The sequence below is a fragment of the Vicia villosa genome, linkage group LG4 (genome assembly GCF_029867415.1).
Source record: "Vicia villosa cultivar HV-30 ecotype Madison, WI linkage group LG4, Vvil1.0, whole genome shotgun sequence".
NCBI classification, from domain to species: Eukaryota; Viridiplantae; Streptophyta; class Magnoliopsida; order Fabales; family Fabaceae; genus Vicia; species Vicia villosa.
This window is the reverse complement of record NC_081183.1, coordinates 182,378,959-182,401,309: the sequence shown is the minus strand read 5'-3', so window position 1 is coordinate 182,401,309 and position 22,351 is coordinate 182,378,959. Positions and strand designations below refer to the sequence as shown.

Genomic DNA, 22,351 nt, shown 5'->3' with positions numbered 1-22,351 from the left:
TGCAAACATAAAGATAAAATCAACTGAACATAGAGAAAAGTAAAAGAGAACGAGTCTTATGTCCCAAAATAGAGAGAAAACTTTTGTGTTACATGTGTAAATAGCTGGAAGACACAACAGTTTCTACATGGCCGGTCCCGGTTTTTTAGAGGCATAGGACAAATAAATAAATGGACCCCTAACCAAAAAAATTAATGTTTTACTCTCCTCTAAAGTAAAGAAAGAAGAATTTGGGTTTGATGATCAAAAATACGAAGTCTTGGTTGTTTCTAACCATAAAAGGAATTTCAATACAAATAAGTAGGCATATGCAAATCATTAAAGAATTCAAAATCGAAATATAATTAATTATCTCAAAGAAATAAAAGTGGAGTTTTATATCAAAAAAAAAAAAGGAGTTTTTTCTTGCTTTAATTGTAGAAAACCAAATGCTAAAAAATATAGGAATAGGCGTAAATCATATTGTGGTCCTAATATGCAAGTTTACCTAATTAATAAGAAGTTTATTTCTATGATAAAAAATAATAATAAATCAGAAGTTTATTTCTATGATAAAAAAATAATAAATTAAAAATTTGGAAGCTACTAAGTTTCGAACCAATACCACTAGGATTCTAAGAAAAGTGTAAGCCGCTATGTTACAGGCCAGGCGATGTTAAACATTTACGCTAGCCATTATATATTTTATTATTTCAGTGTTATATTTTTTTAACTACACCTCCTAAATTTGAGGCCTCCTATTTTTTGAGGTCCTAGGCTGTGGGCCTGTTTGTCCGGGCTCAGGGCCGGCCCTGAGTTTCTATGATATTGCGTAGGTCTAAGGTGTTCTCTAATGGAGAGATGAATTCATATTTGAGGTTGTACTTTGGTTTAGTATGGACATCTTGAAATGTCGGTCCGACGCCGATGGGGTTAGATGGAGGGGATGTATCAGGAAACACATTGACGACGAAGTCAGTGATTGTCAGAAGTGTGCAGTATGTTTATGATTAAATATTGTGTACTTAAATTTTGAGACTTACTTTAGGCATTATAGTGGAGTTTTAGGTTTCAAGTCCCTAGATAATATCTATTAGGTTACTGCCTCGTTTTAGTTTCGTTTGATATGGTTCAGTTTTATTTATAAAAGGCAATCGAATTAAACTGAACCGACGTTTTTTTTCTTTTGCAATTTAAATGATTTATAGCATCTAAACCATTCAAACTGCACCGCGAACACCTCTAATCCTAACTTTGGCTTTATAATAAAATAGTTTTTTTTTGTCCTTTCAAAAAAGTATGCCCTTAAAAATAAAAGATAAAAGGGTTAAATATACGTTACCCCGGTCATTGTAACGATTCTAAATTTTTCTCCTATAATTTATTATTTATTTTTTCTTTGTAATTTTTTTTAATTTTTCCATAAACGCACAATTTTAACACTGAGTTTAAAGAAGTAAATCAATTTTTTTTACCGGAGTAAATTGTGTCTTTAAAAGGTAAAAGACATAAAGTTTTCAAATGGAAAATCTAATTATTTTTGTAAAGATTAAGTCGAATCTCGCATGCAGAATTAAAATAGTATTAACCCAAAATAAATAAAAAAATTATGATAGTAAAATAAAGTAACAATTATTTAAATGAATTGAATTAAAAATTACAGCATAGTCACTTTTTGTTATGAAAAATTAAGAGTTGTCAAACCGATTTAAATAAAAATTATTATTTGATTAAAAATTGAATATTATAAAAATTTAATAGTTTTTAAAATTATTTTATAAAAATTATTCGGTTCAAATCATATTTTATATTATTTTTTAAATTGAATCAAAAGCCATATATATATATATATATATATATATATATATATATATATATATATATATATTATATTTATTTTTTATTTAATATGATATGCATTGACGGTATAATATATTTTTACACTGTCAATCAATTACAACCATGTATCTAATTAAAACACAATTTTAATTAAAAAAAATTAATATAATATGGCAAGTGTAAGGAATTTGATTGGTTGTATGTGTAAAGTAAGCACTGTTAGTGCAGTACCTTCAAATTCTTTTTTAATACTATTTATTAATTTATTTTAATTAATTTATTATTTTAATCATAATTCATTATTCTTATTTTGTAATATTAATTTTAATATATTAAATTAATTATTTAGTAGTATTAATTTATAATTTTAAAAAATATATAATTTATAATTTAAATATTTAATAACTGATTCAAATTAAACTGGAATCGGATCAGATCATAATTTCTAATAAATGAATTATTATTTTTAAAATTATAATAGATAGATTGACCGTGTAAGATATATGTCAGTGCATATCTCCATTTCCTCATTATAGGAATATAACAATATTTTTAAATAAAAAATTAAAGTTATCTGTACAAAGTGAACACGTTATGCCCAAAAAAGTGAAATTATTCCCACCATACATCTAACCCCACCTGAACAAGCAGGACTTCACTTCGATCATGTCTTTCATTTCCACTCTCAGAAGATCCATCTCACCCTTCATCTCACACTTTTCAATCCAACGCTTCCAGATCCTCCACCCTTCCACCTCATCGCTTCTCAACTCCCGGAACGGTGTTTTCGCCGTCATTCTCGCCGGCACCAGTCTAGGGTTTCTTCTCTACACCACCGACTTTGATTCAACTCTCTTTCAACCTTCACTCTCTTCTTTTGTTGACTTGTCTACACCGGATTCCGAAGACCAAAATGGATCTCGTTTTTCACCTTCTTCGTTGTTTGCGAAATTGTCACTTCCTGAAACTTCTGGTACCTTCATTTTTGGAGGCAAGTTTATCTCCCGCTAATTTTTTGTTTAAATTTTGAAAAATTGAGTAACGAATTGTTTGATTAATTGAGAATGCTAAGTGTGATTTGTTTTTTGGTTGAAGCGTTGCAGAGGCGTTCAGGAGAAAGGTTTTTTTCAATTATGAGAAGCGCATGCGGTTGCGAAGTCCTCCGGAAAAGGTATTTTTTACGCTTAAATAAATATCATCACTTTGTTTTAAGATAATGACTAGATTTAAGAAAATTTGTGTGTTTGGCAGTGGCAAATTTGATTCCGACAGAACTGAGTTTGGTAGAATTAATTTTAACATAATTGAGTTTAGCAAATTGATGAATGTTTAGATGCGTTTATGTTAAAGTGATTTGAACAACAAATTTTCAGTGAAAAAATCACGTTTGAACTTAGAAGCTACAAATTTAGCTACAAATTCTAGCTTCAAGGTAAATCAATTGTGGAGGCAGAATCAATTATTTTAGAAGAACCAAGCACTTCAAAATCACTCCAGAATCAATTCTACACCTTTAAACTTGCTTTTGGCTCTTTCTATAGCCAAACCAAACATGCTAATAAATGTGAATTGATTAGTTGGTATTTGCCTATATTTAAGACAAAAATTTGACACTATGATCAATGAAAGTACTATATACTTTTTGTTGACAATCCAGAATATATACTGTTACCCTGAATATACTTTTTGTATTTAAAATTTTATCACCAAATAATAAAAAAATTTACTTTCTGATGCAACTTTTGAATCACTGTTACCCTGAATTGTTATCGAACTCTATGTTCTATGGACGTAATCTATTATCTGTAATCTATCCTTAATCGTGTTCAATAAATAATATTTGTCCTTCGTCAAATCCTTCAGTTTAAGTTATTAGTTTCTTCATCCCTTATGATTTCAAAGAAGGATCATCCTTGTGATAAGTTGTGTTTTATTTTACTAAATGGTAAGCTAAAACATGGAAAATATGTATATGTATCCGTTAGGAACCCAAAAATAAAATTCCGAAAAATAACAATTTTATTAAGAAATAGGATAGAATAGGAGAGTATCTCTCATCAAGGGTTTCCCTAACATACGAATATGTAACTAGTTATTGATAACTAGTTAAAACTGTATACTTGGAATGATAACTAGTTATGACATTGTTGATTATGTTTTAACTAGTTATTGATAACTAGTTAAAACCGTATACATGGAATGATAGCTAGTTCTGACATTGTTGATTAATTAGGCATGAGACACAACAACAATAACAACAATCAAACTTTATCCCACTAAGTTGGGTTAGCTACATTGGACACAACATGTAACTAATTTTTCATAAAGCTAAGACAATTCTCCCTTTTTTATATTTTTTTAGCTGATGGGGAATGTTGTGGCCTAGTAGGGAACTATGTAGTTCTTCCCCTATTTTCGATACCAAAGCAATCTGACGACTTCACGGGCTTGCTCATAAGAAAGAAAAACCAAACTTAATTTTTGCATTACATTGAATGAATACAATGGTTTCTTAGTTCCTTTTGAAGTGTAAATTGTACATTGACAATCTTTACTCCTTTTCATTAAGGTTTTTGAATATTTTGCATCTTATCGATCACCACAAAGAGAAGTACTCATGATGCCGGCAGACCTAATGAGGGCTGTAGTTCCTGTTTTCCCTCCATCTGAATCTCACCTTGTTAGAGATGGATACTTGATAGGAGAAAGAAGCCCTGGCCATTTATGCTGCTCTCCTTCAGAATTTTTTATGCTTTTCGATCTAAACAATGACGGACTTATATCTTTTAAAGAGTGAGTGACTATATTCTCTCTGATTTTCATGTCCTCCATTAACAACTTTTTATGTGTCTGTTGTGTAGTGGGTATGATCTATTTATTCTGAGAAGTTTAATTTTTTAGTCTTTCAACTTGTACTAATTATTCCTGGTGTGTGAAATGGGCTATGGTAGAGAGGAGGCAAAGCAGCCTAAGTAGGATCGAATCCGAGGACCAAGCAGTTCATAAATGGACCTGCTAATACTTTATCTAGGGCTCTTGGCTAGTTTTGTTCTCCTTTTCGCTGTCTCTTCATTATTATAATCTTCATAACTAGTGTCTGTTTGGGTCCATAATAACCTTATTTTTCTCTGAAGCAGGTATATCTTTTTTGTAACGCTACTCAGCATCCCAGAATCAAGATTTTCTGTGGCATTTAAAATGTTTGACGTGAACAACAATGGGTGAGTGCTCATGGTACTTCTTTGAAATTGTAATTACTCACTGTTGGAAGTTCAAGTTTGAGTGATGAAGTCTCGCTTTACTTGAAGTTAAGAATGAGTTAAATGAAAATGTTAAGGAAACTGACCTACATACGTAATCACTTGAGGTTTTGTGTAAAGTTGTGATGGAACATTTGTTCTTATGGTTAGTTGCTTCATATGACCTTGCTCTCATGGAGTGAGGGTTGTCCCCCCACTCATAATCACTATCTATCTCGCTAGTATAGCTAGTCATTATAGGATCTTTAACGTTATTAATTCATAATGTTTATAGATCAAGGACATTGTTACTTGTTTGTTGTCAGTGGCATCAACTTCAAGGCTGCACCAATTGTTACTTTGTAGGTCTAGCTACATTATGCATTGATATTTTTAGTACTGTGGAAGCTTGATCATTCCCTATTGTTCCCCTCATTTGACGAGGTTAATTACTTCTCCCCATTTAGAGAGATAACCAAGGAAGAATTCAAGAAAGTGATGGCATTGATGCGAACTCATCATCGACAAGGTGCTCAACACAGGAATGGACTGCGAACTGGTCTGAAGGTGAACGATTCTGTGGAAAATGGAGGGCTGTTGGAATACTTTTTTGGTGAAGACGGAAAGGGTTGCCTCCAAATTGATAAATTTGTACAATTTTTGCGAGACTTGCACGAAGAAGTAAGTTCTGGTTGTTCCATTCTCACCGTGCCCTTATGGGTTTGATTGATTTTATTTTATGGATAATGGATTTGTCAAGGGACTGGGCAATTTTGCTCTACTGAAGTTTACACCCTCTCTCTAGTGTTTTACTCTTTATGTTAGACTATGACAGTTAATCTACAATATTTATGTAGATGCTGAAGCTGGAGTTTGCTCACTATGACTACAAATCTCGAAAAACAATTTCAGCCAAGGACTTTGCACTCTCCATGGTTGCTTCCGCCGACATGAGTCATCTAGGCAAGTTGCTTGAACGGGTTGATGAATTGAATAATAATCCATGCTTTAAGGACATGCGCATCACATTTGAGGACTTCAAAAACTTTGACGAGCTAAGGAAAAAGTTATTTCCATTTTCATTAGCCCTTTTTAGTTTTGGAGAAGTAAACGGCCTGTTGACGAGAGATGATTTTCAGCGAGCAGCGTCACATGTATGACATTTATCTTTGTTTTATGCTTAACTTAATAGTAGTAATATTTAGGGCCTAACTATTTATATCCTCACAAATTATATCCTTCGGCTTTAAAAAAAATGATTAGGATTATATGGCCAAGATGGCAAGTTCATATTTTATTCGTTTCAATTTCAGGTTTGTGGCATTTCTCTCTCGGACAATGTGGTTGAGATTGTTTTTCATTTGTTTGATACAAATCAAGACGGAAACCTGAGTACAGACGAATTTATCAGAGTGCTACACAAACGAGAAAGGGACATCGGACAATCATTGGAAACAGGAATGTTGGGTTTGTTGTCTTCTTGCTGGAACCGAAAACAAAACATCTAACCTTCTAGGTTGTTTTCCGGATAGGTAAAATTACTTCCACAGCCATTTTAGACCAGAAATTATACAGTAATTATGAGCCCTTGTTTGGAAGAGAGAAAAGAACAAGATAAAAGAAGAAAAGGTGGGCACAAAAATAAATCATTGTTGACAGCTTAGAAATAGCAAAGATGTATTGTTGTAAAAAAAATCTATGCCAATCATGTCTGACAGTTGTAAGTTGTAACTACATAGGGACCCTTTCCAGCTTTGTAACCAATATAAAACATTTTTTATGTTCAATGAAATTTGTATTTTTGAATATGTCAACTCTAGCATATTTACTCTATTTATTTATCAATCATTTTTTATCACATATAGTAAAATAAGCGAAAAAAATTTCACATGAAAATAAAAAATAAAAAATAAAAAAATCCTGAAGCCATGGAGCAATATTTTGTAAGAACTGAAATAAAAGAATATTCTCAGGCAGACAAAACAGTGTGAAAAGGACAAGAGCAAATTCATGGTTGTCTTGTCTCACTATATGAATGTGAACATGAACATGTCAAATGTAAAAAAAACAACTAAAGTTGAAAAATTCCACGTGTTCAAAGTTCAAACAAAGGATGATACAAAATTAATTAAAATTAATATTGACCCCATTTTTGTGTGTCGTTTGGTACTTTTCCCCCAATTTTCCTCGAGAACAAAAGCACCCACCCTTTTATTCTCCATTATTATTCCACACGCTTCCATCCACGTTGACTTCAAAACAAAAGAAACATCGAAACAAACCCTAAATTGTAATATTTCTATTCCTCTCCCTCCAAATTCATTCATTTCAGATTGAAATTTTTCTGTTTCATTCATTTTCATCTTCAATTGATTATCATTTTTATTATTGTTAATATTTGAAATTGATTGATTCAGAGATCTATGGGGAAACCAGCTGGGAAAAGGAAGGATCATGAATCACCAAAAGCAAACAACAATCACAACAACAAGAAGGGTTACGAGCGTTCATCATCCTCAAAAGCATTGGATGATGACACAGCTATGTTCATCAACATGTCACAAGAGCTTAGAGAAGAAGGTAACAAACTTTTTTACCAGAAAAAAGATAATGAAGGTGCTATGTTAAAGTACGAAAAAGCCCTCAAACTCCTTCCTAAAAATCACATAGATGTTGCACATCTTCATACAAATATGGCTATGTGTTATATGCAATTGGGACTCGGTGAGTATCCTCGAGCAATCAATGAGTGCAACCTTGCTTTGCAGGTTTCGCCTCGGTATAGCAAAGCTCTTTTGAGGAGAGCTAAGTGTTATGAAGCTTTGAATCGGTTGGATTTGGCTATGAGGGATGTTAGAGTTGTTTTGAACGCTGAGCCGAATAATCTTTCGGCGTTGGAGGTTCTTGATAGCTTGAGAAATACTATGGATGAGAAAGGGATTACTATTGATGAGACCGAGATTGCCTTGGCTGCTATACAGCAGCAAGAGTCTCCCGCTGCTCGGTTTAGGAAAGTTGTTAATGAGAAGATTAAGAAAAAGAAGGGACATAAAGGGGAAGGTGAGGAAGAACGTAAAAGTAAGGTTGTTGAGAAGAAAGCCAATGTTGTGAATGTTAAGGTGAAGGGTAAAGATCCTAAGGATAAGGTTATGAAGGATAAGATTATGAAGGATAAGGTTATGAAGGATAAGGATAGTGAGGAAATTGTTAAGAAAGATAAAGCGGTTACTAGGACTGTGAAGTTGATATATGGAGAGGATATAAGATGGGCGCAATTTCCTGTGAATTGTAGTATGAAGTTGGTGAGGGATGTGATAAGGGATAGATTTCCGGGGTTAAAGGGTGTTCTTGTTAAGTATAAGGATAGGGAAGGTGATTTAGTTACTATTACTACTACTGCTGAATTAAGGTTAGCTGAGGATTGTCATGTGCTTGGCTCGATTCGGCTATATATTACGCAGGTGGATTTTGATCAGGAGCCGCGTTATGATGAAAAGACGAGTAGTGGTGAGGTGAGAGTGGGGAATGGAGTTGGAGAAGGAGACAGGGGTGTCAAGGCTAATAGGATGATTACTGTGGAGGATTGGCTTGTTCAGTTTGCGAGGCTGTTTAAGAACCATGTTGGATTTGATTCGGATTCGTATTTGGATATTCATGAGGTTGGGATGAAGCTGTATTCAGAGGCGATGGAGGATGCAGTGACCAATGATAGTGCTCAAGAGCTGTTTGATATTGCTGCGGATAAGTTTCAAGAGATGGCTGCTTTGGCTTTGTTTAATTGGGGGAATGTTCACTTGTCTAAAGCAAGGAGGCAAGTGCCTTTTCAGGAGGAAACGTCTTTCGAGCATGTTAAAGCTGCATATGAGTGGGCTAAGAAGGAGTACAAGGAAGCAGAAATGAGATACGAAGAATCTGTGAAAATCAAACCGGACTTTTACGATGGACTACTTGCTCTTGGGTATCAGCAGTTTGAGCAAGCAAAGCTCTGCTGGTGTTACTTAATTGCAAACAATAAGAAATTTGAAGTTGGCCCTTTTGAAGAGGTTCTACAGCTCTACAACAAGGCCGAGGACAGCATGGAGAAAGGGATGTTGATGTGGGAGGAGATTGAGGAACAGCGTTTGAATGGACTATCTAAATTAGATAAATATAATGCACAGTTAGAGAAAATGGGGTTACTTGGTCTTTTCAGGGATGTTTCTTCTGAAGAAGCCGACGAGCACGCTTCAAAGATGAGGACACAGATATATCTTTTATGGGGTACGTTATTGTACGAGCGTTCTGTTGTGGAATTTAAGCTCGGACTACCAACATGGGAGGAATGTTTGGAGGTTGCAGTTGAAAAGTTTGAACTAGCCGGAGCTTCTACAACTGACATTGGTGTCATGATAAAGAACCATTGTTCTAATGAAACAGCAATGGAAGGTATGGGTTGGGGGAAAATTATCCATCGTGTGTATATTTATTAATCAGATACCTTTCTTGTTTCAAATTTTTTAGGGAACTAACAACAAATTTTCATGATTACAGGGTTTAAAATTGACGACATAGTGCAAGCATGGAATGAGATGTATGATGGGTGGCAGTTTGATGTTCCAACTTTCCGACTTGAACCATTGTTTCGTCGGCGTGTTCCAAGACTCCATGAAATCCTGGAGCAATTTTAAGTTTTCTTATTGAGTTTGTCATTCTTTATAGAGGCAAAATTAGTGCTTCTATTTTCTTCCGTAATATTGTTGAAGGTTTCTACATTCGATTCCAAGACAGGTAAGTAAGATTATAAGACTTATCTTACAGTTTTGTCTGTTCGTATGGCAGTAGATCTTCTAAATTGTGCTAGAAATTTTAGGGAGGTCTTTTAGCCTCTGAAAGTTTTATGAGGTTATACCTTAAGTTGAAGCTGTAGTTTTATAGAATGCTATATCAAGTATTTTTTGTTGGTTAAAGAGTTAAGTGCTTATTTCTGGGCTTACTCATAAGTTACAAGTTTACAACGGGTGTTGTTTTTCTGTTGTTTGGCTCTCAAAGTTGAGATCCTTATTTCTGGGTATTCATACTAATAGAGATTATTTCACAATAGTTCTACTTGTAGTACTAACTAACATGTAAAGATGGTAAAAGTTTTGGTAACTTTTACCTATTCTAATATAGGTAGGTGTGTGTATGTGTGTGTTTGCCTGTCCTATGATCTAGAATCTATGATTAGGTCAATAACTATAACAAATTGATAAATGATATCTGCGTGTTTTGTGGAATCACAATTTGACGCTGACCCGCTACACTCGAGTACAGTCTTAGATGTTAGGTGGTTTGGCGGAAGCAAGTTATTGACCGGGTTTTAAACTAGTTATGATGCTATGCATTCTCAGCTAGGAAAAAGGATTATCATGTTCTAAGTTCTATTGATTTATGATGAGGATTTGTGAGAAATAGGTCTTGTTTAAGATTCGGGGTAAGTATGAAATTGTAACGCTTCATGCCTAATCCGAAAGAAGTATTGTGTTGCCACTAGGATTGCGTTAGTTGTGTAGGGTTTGGATAGTTTGCATGTGGTCACTGGCTTTTTTTATTGGTCCCCCGCAAAATCTTAACTGGTTCTATTTATATAATTCTCTTGTTCTATTTTCTCTGATTCAGTTATACATTTTTATCAATGATGACATCTATGTGGTTGGTCTGAGTGGATCTATTTTCCTTTTGATTGCAGGTATTTTTTCTTCATTTTTGTCAAAACTCCGTGACGGGTGCTAAGATTGAATTATTTTTGGTATAGCAGTTTTGTAGAGGTTGGGATGTTAGGGTTATAGTATTTGTTTTTACCATTAAAGGGGGTATAAGTTTTGAGGGTTTTTGCAGTTGTAAAATCAGTATATGATTCCATTTGTTGGTTTGAGGTAATGAGTGATTGGATTTGTTCAGTTTGCAAACACAATAAACAAAATTCAGCTTGCTGGGGTTTGATATTTAAGTTGTGAAATTGTTATTTATAACATTCTATTTCTATTATATTGTATAGCACACTACATTTTGTCATCATATTTGTCTCCTAGAATCTCATGATTTTTGGTTGTTTTAGAAATTTAGCTTTGTTTTGATATTTGGAGGATTTGAACTTATGACTGACTTATCAATTCAACATCTGTGTGCCTGTGTCTCTTCCTCCAGACAACAAGTGTGTCTTGGAGCACACTCCTTGTTTACTAACTCAACTGCCATTTATGTTGTAACACTATTTTTGAAATAGTGAATGAAATCCATTGAGTTTCAGTCAATTGAAGGGAATGTGTTGAGAAGAATATGTTGCTAGCATTCTTTGAAGCTGCTTTTTGGGATCCTAGAATTAGGAATCCCACAAACTATCTTGATTTTGATGTCTTCCACACTACATCATTGACTGAGAAAGCTGTTGGATGAACAGGAGGACACCATTTCATTTGTCTACATTAAAAAAAAAAGTGGCAGATATTTCATTTGAAGACACCATATACCAAATTTACAAAAAAAGAATGTACACTCTTTAAGCACATTCAAGAGATATTTCATTGAATGTGTTGTCTAAGTCAACCTTTTGGACCTATGTATAACACTTGTGCTAGGGAGTAGGGGTTGTTCATTATACTCCTATAGTTTACTCCAAATTCTATAATTTTTAGAATTGTTCATTTTGCCTCGTCCAAACAATATTATTCGGATGCACCACAGTCATTCATCACCATGCAGTTTATTTGAAATGGCTTTTTGAGAATGATAACTTTTTGAAACTTTGAATATTTGTCTTAAATATAAATGTCTAATCTTATATATTAGTTCAATGGCTTGAGTTCACCTTATTAAAGATGAATATATGAAATGTGGTGGATTCGAACTCACGTTTTTATATTTGATATATCTACACAACTATTAACTGAACTGTCTTATAGAGATATTAATTCTATAATTTTTAAAATTGTTCATTTGAAATGACTTTTTGAGAATGAATTCTTTCAAACTCTGAATATTTCTCTTAAATATAGAAAATTTCTTTGGCCACCTCCCTACCTTCTAGTCCACCTCTGGTGAAAACCCCATACTACCCCTGACTTCGGAAATGAACTTCCGAAATGCATGAAAAAGGTGTTTTCGGAAGTTCATCTCCGAAAGCGCCTTTTTTTTTTTAAAAAAATTGTCTTATTTCCGAAGTTCATTTCCGAAACTACAATTTCGGAAATGAACATCCGAAATAAGACACGTTCTGCAGATTAAGCACAACACTCCCCCTCCCCCATTCATTTACCCTAATCTTCTTCAAACTCAACCCCAAAGAGATTTTTGTGCAAACCAGTTCCAAGCTACCTCAAAGGCTCCATCTACTTGCTCTATTACATTAAAAAGCACTCCAACCTCTTCAATCGGTAAGCATTTTGATTTTTAGATCTATGCTTAAAATTGATATTAGGGTGTTTACAAATAGGAAAATATGTATTAGGTTAGGTTGGTACTGGTATTTAGGATGTTTAGAATGTGTAGACATAAGTTTAAAGTTTGATTTTGGGGTCTGCCATTGTAGGTTGCAGAAAAGCTCTGCGCAGGGGTGTTTCGGAAGTTCATTTCCGAAAACACCTCCATCCCAGTTTTCGGAAATGAACTTCCGAACTGTACCAGAAGTTCATTTTTTTTTTGTTTTTTCATTTGCCTCGCATATTAATCGATTTCGATTGTTTACAGGAACATGTCAGACAACGTACCAGCACGCATCAGACAGGGGAGAGAGTCCCAGACTGCGTCGGCTAGACGCGAGCGGGCGGCGGCGCAGCTGGCGTCGAGACAGGGGCGGGGCCGGGGACGCCGTGTGCGCGTTCCAGTGGACTTGGAGGAGAGTACATCTGCTTCAGGCTCTAGGAGTAGGCTGGCTCGGGTATCTTCTTCCCGCCAGCGAGAGGAGGAGGATGAGGATGAGGAGGAGGAGGAGGTGATACCGGATGTTGACCCTCCAGTCGGGGAGGAGGAGGAGCAGGAGGAGGATAGCTATCCGGGAGGGCCTTTTGACACTTCCCTGCTGATTCACTACCAGGATCACGTCGCTCGGCGGATCTGGGAGGGAGAGGTATTTTTTTTAACTTAGCCGTTTATTTGTTACCATTTTTTATAATTTTACCGTTTATTTGTCGCTTATTTAATATATGTTGCTTATTTGTTTTTTTTTTTGTAACAGGAGAGAGAGCCATTGAAAATGGTGAACCACGCCAGGAAGATTTTCGGTCTGTTTAAACCAGCAGCTCAGTGGTTTAACGACCATGTGCGAGGTTCAGGGCTTAGCGGACTCTGCATGACCGGGTACACCACCATCAGCACCGGCATGCAGGGGGCATTTGTGGAGCGCTGGCACAAGGAGACGTCTTCTTTCCACTTGCCGGTGGGGGAGATGACGATCACCTTGCATGACGTCCAGTGTCTTCTCCACCTGCCCATCAGGGGGCTGCTGTTGGACCACTCCAGGATCCAGAGGGTCGAGGCCATTGAGTGGATGATGCACTATTTGGGCATGCCGCACGAGGCTGCTCACCAGGAGTGCGTCTTGACTTCTGGGCCTCATGTCCGGTTCGCCACACTGAGCCTCTATTTCGATCACCACCTGGACTCGGCGGCCGAGGCCGAGCTGGAAGGTAACGACCTATTCAGGGAGTACCACCGCGCCTGCGCTCTCCGGTGCTCGTACTTAATTTTAATACATTATCTTGTTTCTGTTTCAGAGCTGGATCATCTCCTACTTCTCCCGCATCCACGGCTACCACCTCGATTCTGCGTACGTGGAGGCCATGCCCAGGGCCGCCAGATACGATCTCCAGAGGGGGAACGATGCGGTGGGACCGTACCGTGGATATCTGGACCGCACTCTGCACGACGACATCACCTGGAGGCCGTTCAGCGACTACGGTCAGATTGTCCCCTTTGACGGCATTGCACTTTATTCAGGCTGGTTGGCTTGTGGGACCAGCATCATGGTTCGATATCTCCCTGAGCGGTGCATGCGTCAGTTCGGATTCGTGCAGCGGATACCCAGGTCACCCTTTGAGGCTGCTCCCGACACTGTGACCCGAGTGCAGCTCACTGCCATATGGGAGCATTGGGAGAATCATGTGGTACCGCTGGAGTACCGTCTCACTCGGGTCACCCAGGACTGGCACAGTGAGGAGGGATACGTCACATGGTTCTACCGGGTGTCACATCCTCTTCTGACACCCGACGTTCCCGGCGCTCCTAGGCCAGCACACGAGGAGATCCTGGAGAACCAGCAGGCCGAGGATGATCACGCCATTGATCTCATGCCGATCTGCCAGCGGATATCGATGCTTGGGCGGGACGCGTTGGGTCGAGGTATCGTGGCGCAGGGCGGTCCAGAGGTAGTCGCCGTGATGGAGATGATCGTCACTAATGCAGACCGTGCGGCGACATACAGGCGGCAGAGGAGGTCTCAGGGCGAGAGGTTTAGGCACACCCAGTAGTGGTCGGGTTTATATATTTTTTGTTATCGGATTGTATCTTTAGCACACTATTTATTTTTTTTCGGTTTGTATATATTATTTTCATCGGATTAGTATTTTTTTTTGTTTATTTATCATATTAGTATTTTCAGTTTATCTATTGCTTGTTTTATTTGGCGTTTACGTTTAATTAAAATGCGAGACCGTTTTAGATAAAACATAAAAAAAAAACACAGTTTCTGCATAATTCGGAAATGAACTTCCGAAACTCTCCAAAATCTGAACAAAGGTGTTTTCGGAAGTTCATCTCCGAAAATACCCCCCATGAGGTATTTTCGGAGATGCACTTCCGAATTAAGGAAATTTTAAAAAAAAAAAAAGCGCTTCGGAAGTTCATTTCCGAAGCAGGGGTATTTTGGGATTTTCGCTGGGGGTGACCCCCATAGGGAGGTGGCTAAAGAAATTTTCTAAATATAAATGTCTAATCTTAATTATTAGTCTAGTGGCTTGAGTTCACCTTATTAAAGATGAATATATGAGATGTGGTGGATCCGAACTCACGTTTTTATACTTGATGTCTTTACACAACTATCAACTGAACTGTCTTACCGAGACATTAATTTTATAATCTTTATCCTTTGTCATTAATTCTCTCAAATTTAAGAAATTTTTTGTTCAATTATTCAATACTTATTGATTATTTTCAATTTAATACACTTGCTAAATTACTATTAAGTTTTTAGAGTTGTTGCTAAAGAGTGTCAAATTTATTGAATTCAAAAGTTTACCCGTGCAAATCAAACAGGGAAGTTCAATTAAAGTAACAAACAAGAGTTAGACAACAAAAATAATTTAATTCCAACAATGAGGAGAGTGATTATGAAAATAGAGATTTAGTCTCACTGTCAGAAAGATTACTAGGAGACTATAGTAAAAGGACAATTAATGGTAATATGTTGACCATATGAATGAACCTATAACTATAGCAAAGTCCAAGTTCAATTAAGTGTTTTTCTAGGAGTTGAAACAAAAGTAATCTACAGGAAGGTTAAATGAGGATACCAATAGCACTTAAAGCACTTCTTCACCATGTGCACAACTCTTAAGGTAGAATTACATATTTAAGAAAGTAAGCAATTATGATTGTTTCTTTTTTACTCTAACAGATAATGTCGAAGAATGTTATGAGCAACATATCCACTTTGGGATAAATTAGAGAGAACAATCTTTAAGAATATTTTCCCACATCTCTCTTTATTTGAAAGCGGTTTGAAATATCAATTTTTACACATAAGAATGAGGAGTTACTTGGTGAAATCTACTAGAGATACAAAAAAATCTTCATTGCATGCCCAACATACAATTTAGATGTCACATATTAGACGCACATATTTTACAATGGCGTAGAGCTCAAAATAAAACTTATATTTGATACAGTTGTTATTAGTTCTTAAAACTTCAAATTTGCCACCCAAATTCTATTTTTTTATTGAAACTATTGCTATCAATGAACATTTGAAGCTATATGACAAGTGTTTTAATACTATAAACAATTTCGTTGATCTAAAGTTGGTGGAAGATGGTAGCAAAAAAATTGAAGAACATGTAGCACTCGAAGTGGAAAAAAGTTAGTAGCGTTAAAGATTACAATTGCTCAAGTTCAATAAATAGGATGTGAATTTGTGGAGGACTTTATTTAACTAGCCAGTGTGAAGCTCATTTAACAGTTAAAGGTCAGGTAGAGTCAGTGAATTACCTTAATGACCAAGTGGGTTGTCAACAAGGTAATTCTTATTCAAGGATTAACAATTCAAGATGGAGGGACCATCTAAAATTTTCTTGGAGAGACCGATAAGGTGTCCCTCAAAGACAAGGTTTTTTTAAGGAGTTTGTTCTAGGCCGATCACCCGAAGGTATCAATGGTTCATTCAGATCACTTGCAATATAAAGGAATTATCCTACGGAAGAGTACAAGTGATCCAAATCCACGGTGCATCTAACGACTCCTCGCATCCCATGCCTAGAGAATAGTGAATCATCATAACTGTTCCATTATATAAAGGAGACGTAGGAAGAATTTCAACTAGCCAATTTCAAATCTAAATTTCATTCACTCCTCTCATTCACATACTGACTTGGACGTTTGAGTACTAACCTTGCAGGTTCATCCTAACCACCGCATCAAAGATCAATACCATTTGTTCAAGATCCTCCATCGTCGATCAACACCAATTTGAATTCTAGTTCGTAACAGAGGTCAACCAAGTCAACCTGTAACTCAACAAAAGAAGCTAGGTTGGTAGGTTGCACTTGAAAAGTTGGTGGCCCAAAATGCTCATATGGCCTCTCAAACGGTCCAATTTGAGGAAAATAAAAATGAATGCTAACAAGAATACCTTTACGTCAATGAAAAAAATTATAGATTCAAGTTCAGATAATTCACCTTCTCACGAAACAACCTCAAGAAAGTTCTCAACAACACAATTACAAATCGAAGAGGCCATAACAGAGTAAATGCCATAAAAAATTATGTCAAAGATTAACCACTCAAAGAGACAATAAATGAGAGTGCAACATATCTTGACATCATAAAAGTATAGATGAAAATTTTGAGTCTGTTGAAAAAGAGAAGAATGTTAAAGGTGGGTCGATTATACCGGAGAAAGAAAAGTTCCCAAGCATAAGATAAAAGTATATTATCCTTAGAGATTGAAGAAACCATAAAATGAACCAAATTTTGGCAAATTCCTTGAAATGTTCAAAAAGCTACATACAAGCATTCTATTTGTGGAAGGATTAGAACAAATACCAACTTATGCAAAATCTATGAAGGATATCATCTCTAAAAAAAAAGGAAAATAGGTGATGAAAATGTGAAATTGTCTAAGCAATATAGTGACAATCTAAGATTGTCACAATCTCTTGTACCATTGGGAATACAACATTAAAGGAGACCCTTATTGATCTTAGTTTTAGTGTAAGTCTCATGTCAATATCTATGTAAAATAAATTCGGTATTGGAAAAATAAAAGACACAGTGATAACACTTCATCTAGTAAATAATTCTATCAAGATTCCTTATGGAATTGTTAGATATTCCAAAAGATGATGACATCCCATTAATTCTTGGTCCGCCATTCCAAGAAAAACTATTTAAGGCTATGATATTCCATGACCATCATGATTCACTAGTTTCCCCAAAAATGTTTGAGCGAAAACTCCAACAATATAACAGAAAAAGGGAATGCCATTCTTTTCTTAAAGAAGAAAGTCATTATTGTTTGAAAAATAAAGTATTCATCCTAACTTGAGTGATGAGACATCTTACGTATGACGTTAAACAAACACTATATGGGAGAAAGCCAATCAATTTTTAAGTTTTTCTTAATATTCTAAAAAAATTTATCCGCATTGTCGTTATATTATCCTTTGCTATTCTCTAATCTCATCTCACTGATTTGTTATGAGAGAAAATTAATCAATTTTAAAATTTTTCTTGATGCTCTAAACCTTTGCTGATGATGTTTGGGTTCACGGTTTTGCGGGTAATATAAGTAATTCCAACATCCTTTATGCTGAGCTGATAGCGTTATATCATGGATTGCGGATGACATGAGAACTTGACATCAAAGATCTGATGTGTTATTTTAACTCCAACCTTACTATCAAACTTATCTCAAAGTCTGTTAATATTTGACATAACTATGTCGCGATTCTTTACAACATTAAATAGTTTCTCTCTAGAGAATGCCGAGTTCGACTATTTCATTCTCTTAAGAAGGGGAATGATTGTGGTGACTATCTAGCAAAACACGAAGCTCGTAATGATGTGATGTATCATTCTTTTATGAAGCCCTATGTTGCAATCACCATTATCTTGTTAGCTGATGCCAATTGAACTTTATTTTCTAGGTAATTTTCTATTTTATTTTCATTTTTTCACTCGTAACAAAAAGAAAGTGCACACCTTCATTCTCTTTTATAAGCAAATTTGACTTTTTACATTCATTCAATAAAAGATGTATTTAGATTATATATAAATTAGATACATCATTTATTTAATAAATCTAAAAAGTTAAATTTTGCTTATAATAAATGGAGGAAGTACTTTTTTTGAGTTAAATATGTTTTTTGTTCCTATAAAATTACCAAATTTTGCTTTTAGTACATATAAAAAAATGATATGTTTTAGTCCTTACAAAATTATTATGCGCGTAGTTTCAGTCCCTACGGTTAAACTTATGTGTATTTTTGAATGATTATTTTGCACATATGTTTAGAATGTTATAAAAAGTTTCATTAAAAATTTGATTTCTAATTCGAGATTTTCATTACTTTTATCATTATCTTTTGAAATTTATATTTAATTATTCTTATTTTAAAAAATTCTAAAATTTGGTAAATAAATATTTTTACAATATTCTAAATATGTATGAAAAAATTATTTAAAAATTAAAAAATTAAATGGTGATTAAATAATTTTTAAAATTTTAGAAAATAATCATCCAAAAAATGCATGTACAAAAGTTTTAATAGGACCAAATATGTCATATTTTTTAATAGCGACTTAAAATAAAATTTGAGATATTTATAAGATGAATATATATATATATATATATATATATATATATATATATATATATATATATATATATATATATATATATATATATGGTTAATAGTAGTCTATCTCCCTGTAATATGAACGTGTTTCGGTTTACTCCCACCGTTGTCAAAAGCAGGTTTTGGCAACGGTTATTTTGAAAAAACCGTTGCCAAAAGGTAGGGAGTGGAAAAAGCAAAATTCGCTAACACTACAGGGGTAAATTAATATTAACCCTATATATATATATATATATATATATATATATATATATATATATATATATATATATATATATATATATATATATATATATATATATATATATATATATATATATATATATAACATTTTTTTTCTTTTCATTTTTAAAAAAAAAATATTTACAAAATAAATTTTTTAAATTAAAAACTAAAATTCATTAGAACAACCCTAAAAATTCAAAATTAGAATTATGAATTAGAAAATCCCTAGATTTGCCTAAAGTATTTTCTGTTTTTAATAGCAACACGCAAAGTGAAAGTATAACGATAAACATTGCACTCACTTCGTAACCCAGAGAGTATAAAGGGAAAAACTTGTTTTTTTTAGGGTTCTATCAAAAAAAACTCAAATCCTCTTTCAACATGGTCACCAAAGCCAGAAAACCATCCCATGCTGGTTCTTGGTACACCGATAATCGTAAGTTTCTTCAATCAATTACCAAATTCATATTCATTCAGGCTCGATTCTAGACTTCAATTTTTCTGATCAGATTAAAAAAAAATTAGGTTTTTCACCTTTTAATCACTGTTTATTTATGATTATTTCTATTGCTGCAGTTAATGTTAGATTGTTAATTAACTGTGTGTTATCGCGATTATTGATAATGCTGAGAATCACAGTCGAATGTGAACTCAATCGCATTCAGGTTTTAGTAGTAACAAATACTGCCGTGTAGCGACCTCGATTGAAGTCACCGACTTTCATTTAAAATCATGATTTTTTAAAATATATAGTTGAATTTTGTATAATGTATGGGATTTGATGGTTTATTTGACTGTGATTATCTATAATAGATTTTATGATTGATGCTATCTTTATTCAAAAACTTGGTCACCAATAAAGTTTGAAGTTAATATTTCTCTAATTTTTTGGTTAATTTATTTTTTCAGCTAGGAAGCTTTCAGAAGAACTAGAAGGGTGGCTGAATTCGAGTGGTTTGACCAAGTCTTCTGATGTACGGGGAGTAATAGCACCGTAAGTGAATGCATTAGACTTTTTGTAATGTAACCCTTGATTGAAAAATTGAGGGAGTGAGTTTGATTATTCAAATATATTTTGGACATCAAGTTTTAGAAAAGCTCAATTTGTTTTTCTTAATGATTTTATGATTTGAGATAAACAATGCTAACGTGTTTGTACTGCCCTGGATTGTTGTGTTATTGTGTTAGACATGCAGGTTATTCCTATTCAGGACGAGCTGCTGCATATGCATTTGGAAACATTGATCCATCTAACATGTAAGTTTGTTTTTTGTTTGTTCCTCTGACTTCCCCTATTTTCTACTATCTCGTGGATTGTTGTTGTTGTTGATGGTGCTATTGTTTTCTTTCGATTTTGTGATTTCAGCAAACGTGTTTTCCTACTTGGTCCTTCTCACCACTATTACACTCCAAAATGTGCTCTTTCAACCGCAACAGTCTACAAGACACCCATTGGGGACCTACCTATTGATTTGGAAGGTAATGATAATTGTATGAAACATGAATGTTTGTATTGAAAATTGAAACTATACAATAACTCTACATATTTATGTTCAAGAGAGAATTTCATCGGAAAAAGAAATGTCCAAACTATATAAGGAAACTATATGAAGTAATAAACAAAAAGTAGCTGATCATTATAATTATAATCAACATTCTTCTATCCGAGTTTTGGACCAATTCTCCACTGAGAACTGATTCATTTTGTTTGACTTTAATATTGGCTTCTATTTTTCCTACCAGTAAACGAGCAACTTAAAGCTACAGGAAAATTTGAAACGATGGATATTCATGTTGATGAAGCTGAACATAGCATGGAAATGCACTTGCCATATCTTGCTAAAGTATTTGAAGGGTAAGTTTTGTTATATAGTGGCTCCAGTTCATGAAATTTGTTAGAGATTGATTTTAATATTGAAGCAGGCACACGGTGAAAATTGTACCCATTTTAGTCGGTGCTGTTAGTGCTGAGAGTGAAGCTATGTATGGAGAGCTTCTTTCTCAATTTGTCGATGATCCCACTAATTTCTTCTCTATTTCATCAGATTTCTGTCACTGGGGATCTCGGTATGTGCTTTTATTTACATGTTGAGCTACCTTATTTCTTTCTCTGTTTCTTTTCCTAAGATCTTATGAAATCATACTCTTGCAGTTTCAAAAGTGTTTATGTTATGCCAGTAAATAAGCTCAATTAAGCCAATCTGAATTCACCCTGTCTCTTACTGTCCATGTCTATGTATTCCGATGGATATCTCACCATGTATATCATAAGTTTGAAGCTGGTATTGATAGTGTCTTGTGACTGGTATTTTATGTCAGGTTCAATTACATGTACCATGACAAAAAACATGGGCCTATTTACAAATCCATTGAAGCCTTGGACAAGATGGGCATGGATATCATAGAAACTGGAGACCCTGATTCATTCAAAAAGTATCTGTCAGAATATGACAATACAATCTGTGGACGCCATCCAATTAGTGTTTTTCTCCATGTAAGTTCCTTATAAGTTTTCATGAAAGTAATTCTTGCCTAATTTGAGAGTCCAACCATATATTGGCTGATATTATATTTACTTTCAACTTGTTGCAAATTTATCAGATGCTGAAGAATAGCTCTACAAAAATAAAAGTCAAATTTCTTCGCTACGAGCAGTCCAGCCAATGCCAAAATACAAGGGATAGTAGTGTTAGTTATGCATCTGCAGCGGCAAAGGTTGATGATTCAAACTCTAGCTAAAGATTTAACTCCTTTGACGGGCTGTCGAAAATTTGATTTCCTTTTAAATTGAATATTTATATTTAAGCTTCGAACAAATGAACATTATAGTCCTTATTTGTAGATTATTGTCACCAAAAAATGTGTAGACTCGGAAGTTGTCAAACGAAAAATCCATTACACTCCCAGTTGGTGTTCCAACTAACATTTGGAAAGTTGTGGCTTTGAACATATGATTTAAACATGTCCATCATGGTTGCATTGCAA

At 34.6% G+C, this 22,351-nt stretch overlaps 3 protein-coding genes across 3 annotated transcripts; all 3 read left to right on the top strand.

The window, feature by feature from the left end:
* Window positions 1–2,389: 2,389 nt before the first annotated feature.
* Window positions 2,390–6,863, top strand: LOC131596285 (calcium uptake protein, mitochondrial). Its single transcript, XM_058868895.1, has 7 exons — window positions 2,390–2,809; window positions 2,922–2,989; window positions 4,388–4,611; window positions 4,956–5,039; window positions 5,525–5,738; window positions 5,915–6,211; window positions 6,371–6,863. The coding sequence occupies exons 1-7, from the start codon at window positions 2,485–2,487 to the stop codon at window positions 6,563–6,565; spliced, it is 1,407 nt and encodes a 468-aa protein (XP_058724878.1). The 5' UTR covers window positions 2,390–2,484; the 3' UTR covers window positions 6,566–6,863.
* A 288-nt stretch (window positions 6,864–7,151) lies between these two features.
* LOC131596284 (protein PHOX1) lies at window positions 7,152–11,093 on the top strand. The gene is made up of 4 exons (XM_058868894.1): window positions 7,152–7,347; window positions 7,475–9,482; window positions 9,588–9,824; window positions 10,765–11,093. The coding sequence occupies exons 2-3, from the start codon at window positions 7,481–7,483 to the stop codon at window positions 9,722–9,724; spliced, it is 2,139 nt and encodes a 712-aa protein (XP_058724877.1). The 5' UTR covers window positions 7,152–7,347; window positions 7,475–7,480; the 3' UTR covers window positions 9,725–9,824; window positions 10,765–11,093.
* An 8,541-nt stretch (window positions 11,094–19,634) lies between these two features.
* LOC131600480 (uncharacterized) lies at window positions 19,635–22,351 on the top strand. Its single transcript, XM_058872637.1, has 8 exons — window positions 19,635–19,802; window positions 20,276–20,360; window positions 20,555–20,623; window positions 20,733–20,845; window positions 21,110–21,221; window positions 21,290–21,433; window positions 21,686–21,860; window positions 21,968–22,351. The coding sequence occupies exons 1-8, from the start codon at window positions 19,748–19,750 to the stop codon at window positions 22,103–22,105; spliced, it is 891 nt and encodes a 296-aa protein (XP_058728620.1). The 5' UTR covers window positions 19,635–19,747; the 3' UTR covers window positions 22,106–22,351.

Coding starts and splice junctions, on each gene's coding strand:
- LOC131596285 (XM_058868895.1), top strand. CDS start 2,485: ATGTCTTTCATTTCCACTCTCAGAAGATCCATCTCACCCTTCATCTCA. Junction 2,810..2,921: donor TGGTACCTTCATTTTTGGAG/GCAAGTTTATCT, acceptor GAAGCGTTGCAG/AGGCGTTCAGGAGAAAGGTT. Junction 5,040..5,524: donor TTTGACGTGAACAACAATGG/GTGAGTGCTCAT, acceptor CTCCCCATTTAG/AGAGATAACCAAGGAAGAAT.
- LOC131596284 (XM_058868894.1), top strand. CDS start 7,481: ATGGGGAAACCAGCTGGGAAAAGGAAGGATCATGAATCACCAAAAGCA. Junction 9,483..9,587: donor TAATGAAACAGCAATGGAAG/GTATGGGTTGGG, acceptor TCATGATTACAG/GGTTTAAAATTGACGACATA.
- LOC131600480 (XM_058872637.1), top strand. CDS start 19,748: ATGGTCACCAAAGCCAGAAAACCATCCCATGCTGGTTCTTGGTACACC. Junction 20,624..20,732: donor AACATTGATCCATCTAACAT/GTAAGTTTGTTT, acceptor TTGTGATTTCAG/CAAACGTGTTTTCCTACTTG. Junction 21,434..21,685: donor TTCTGTCACTGGGGATCTCG/GTATGTGCTTTT, acceptor ATTTTATGTCAG/GTTCAATTACATGTACCATG.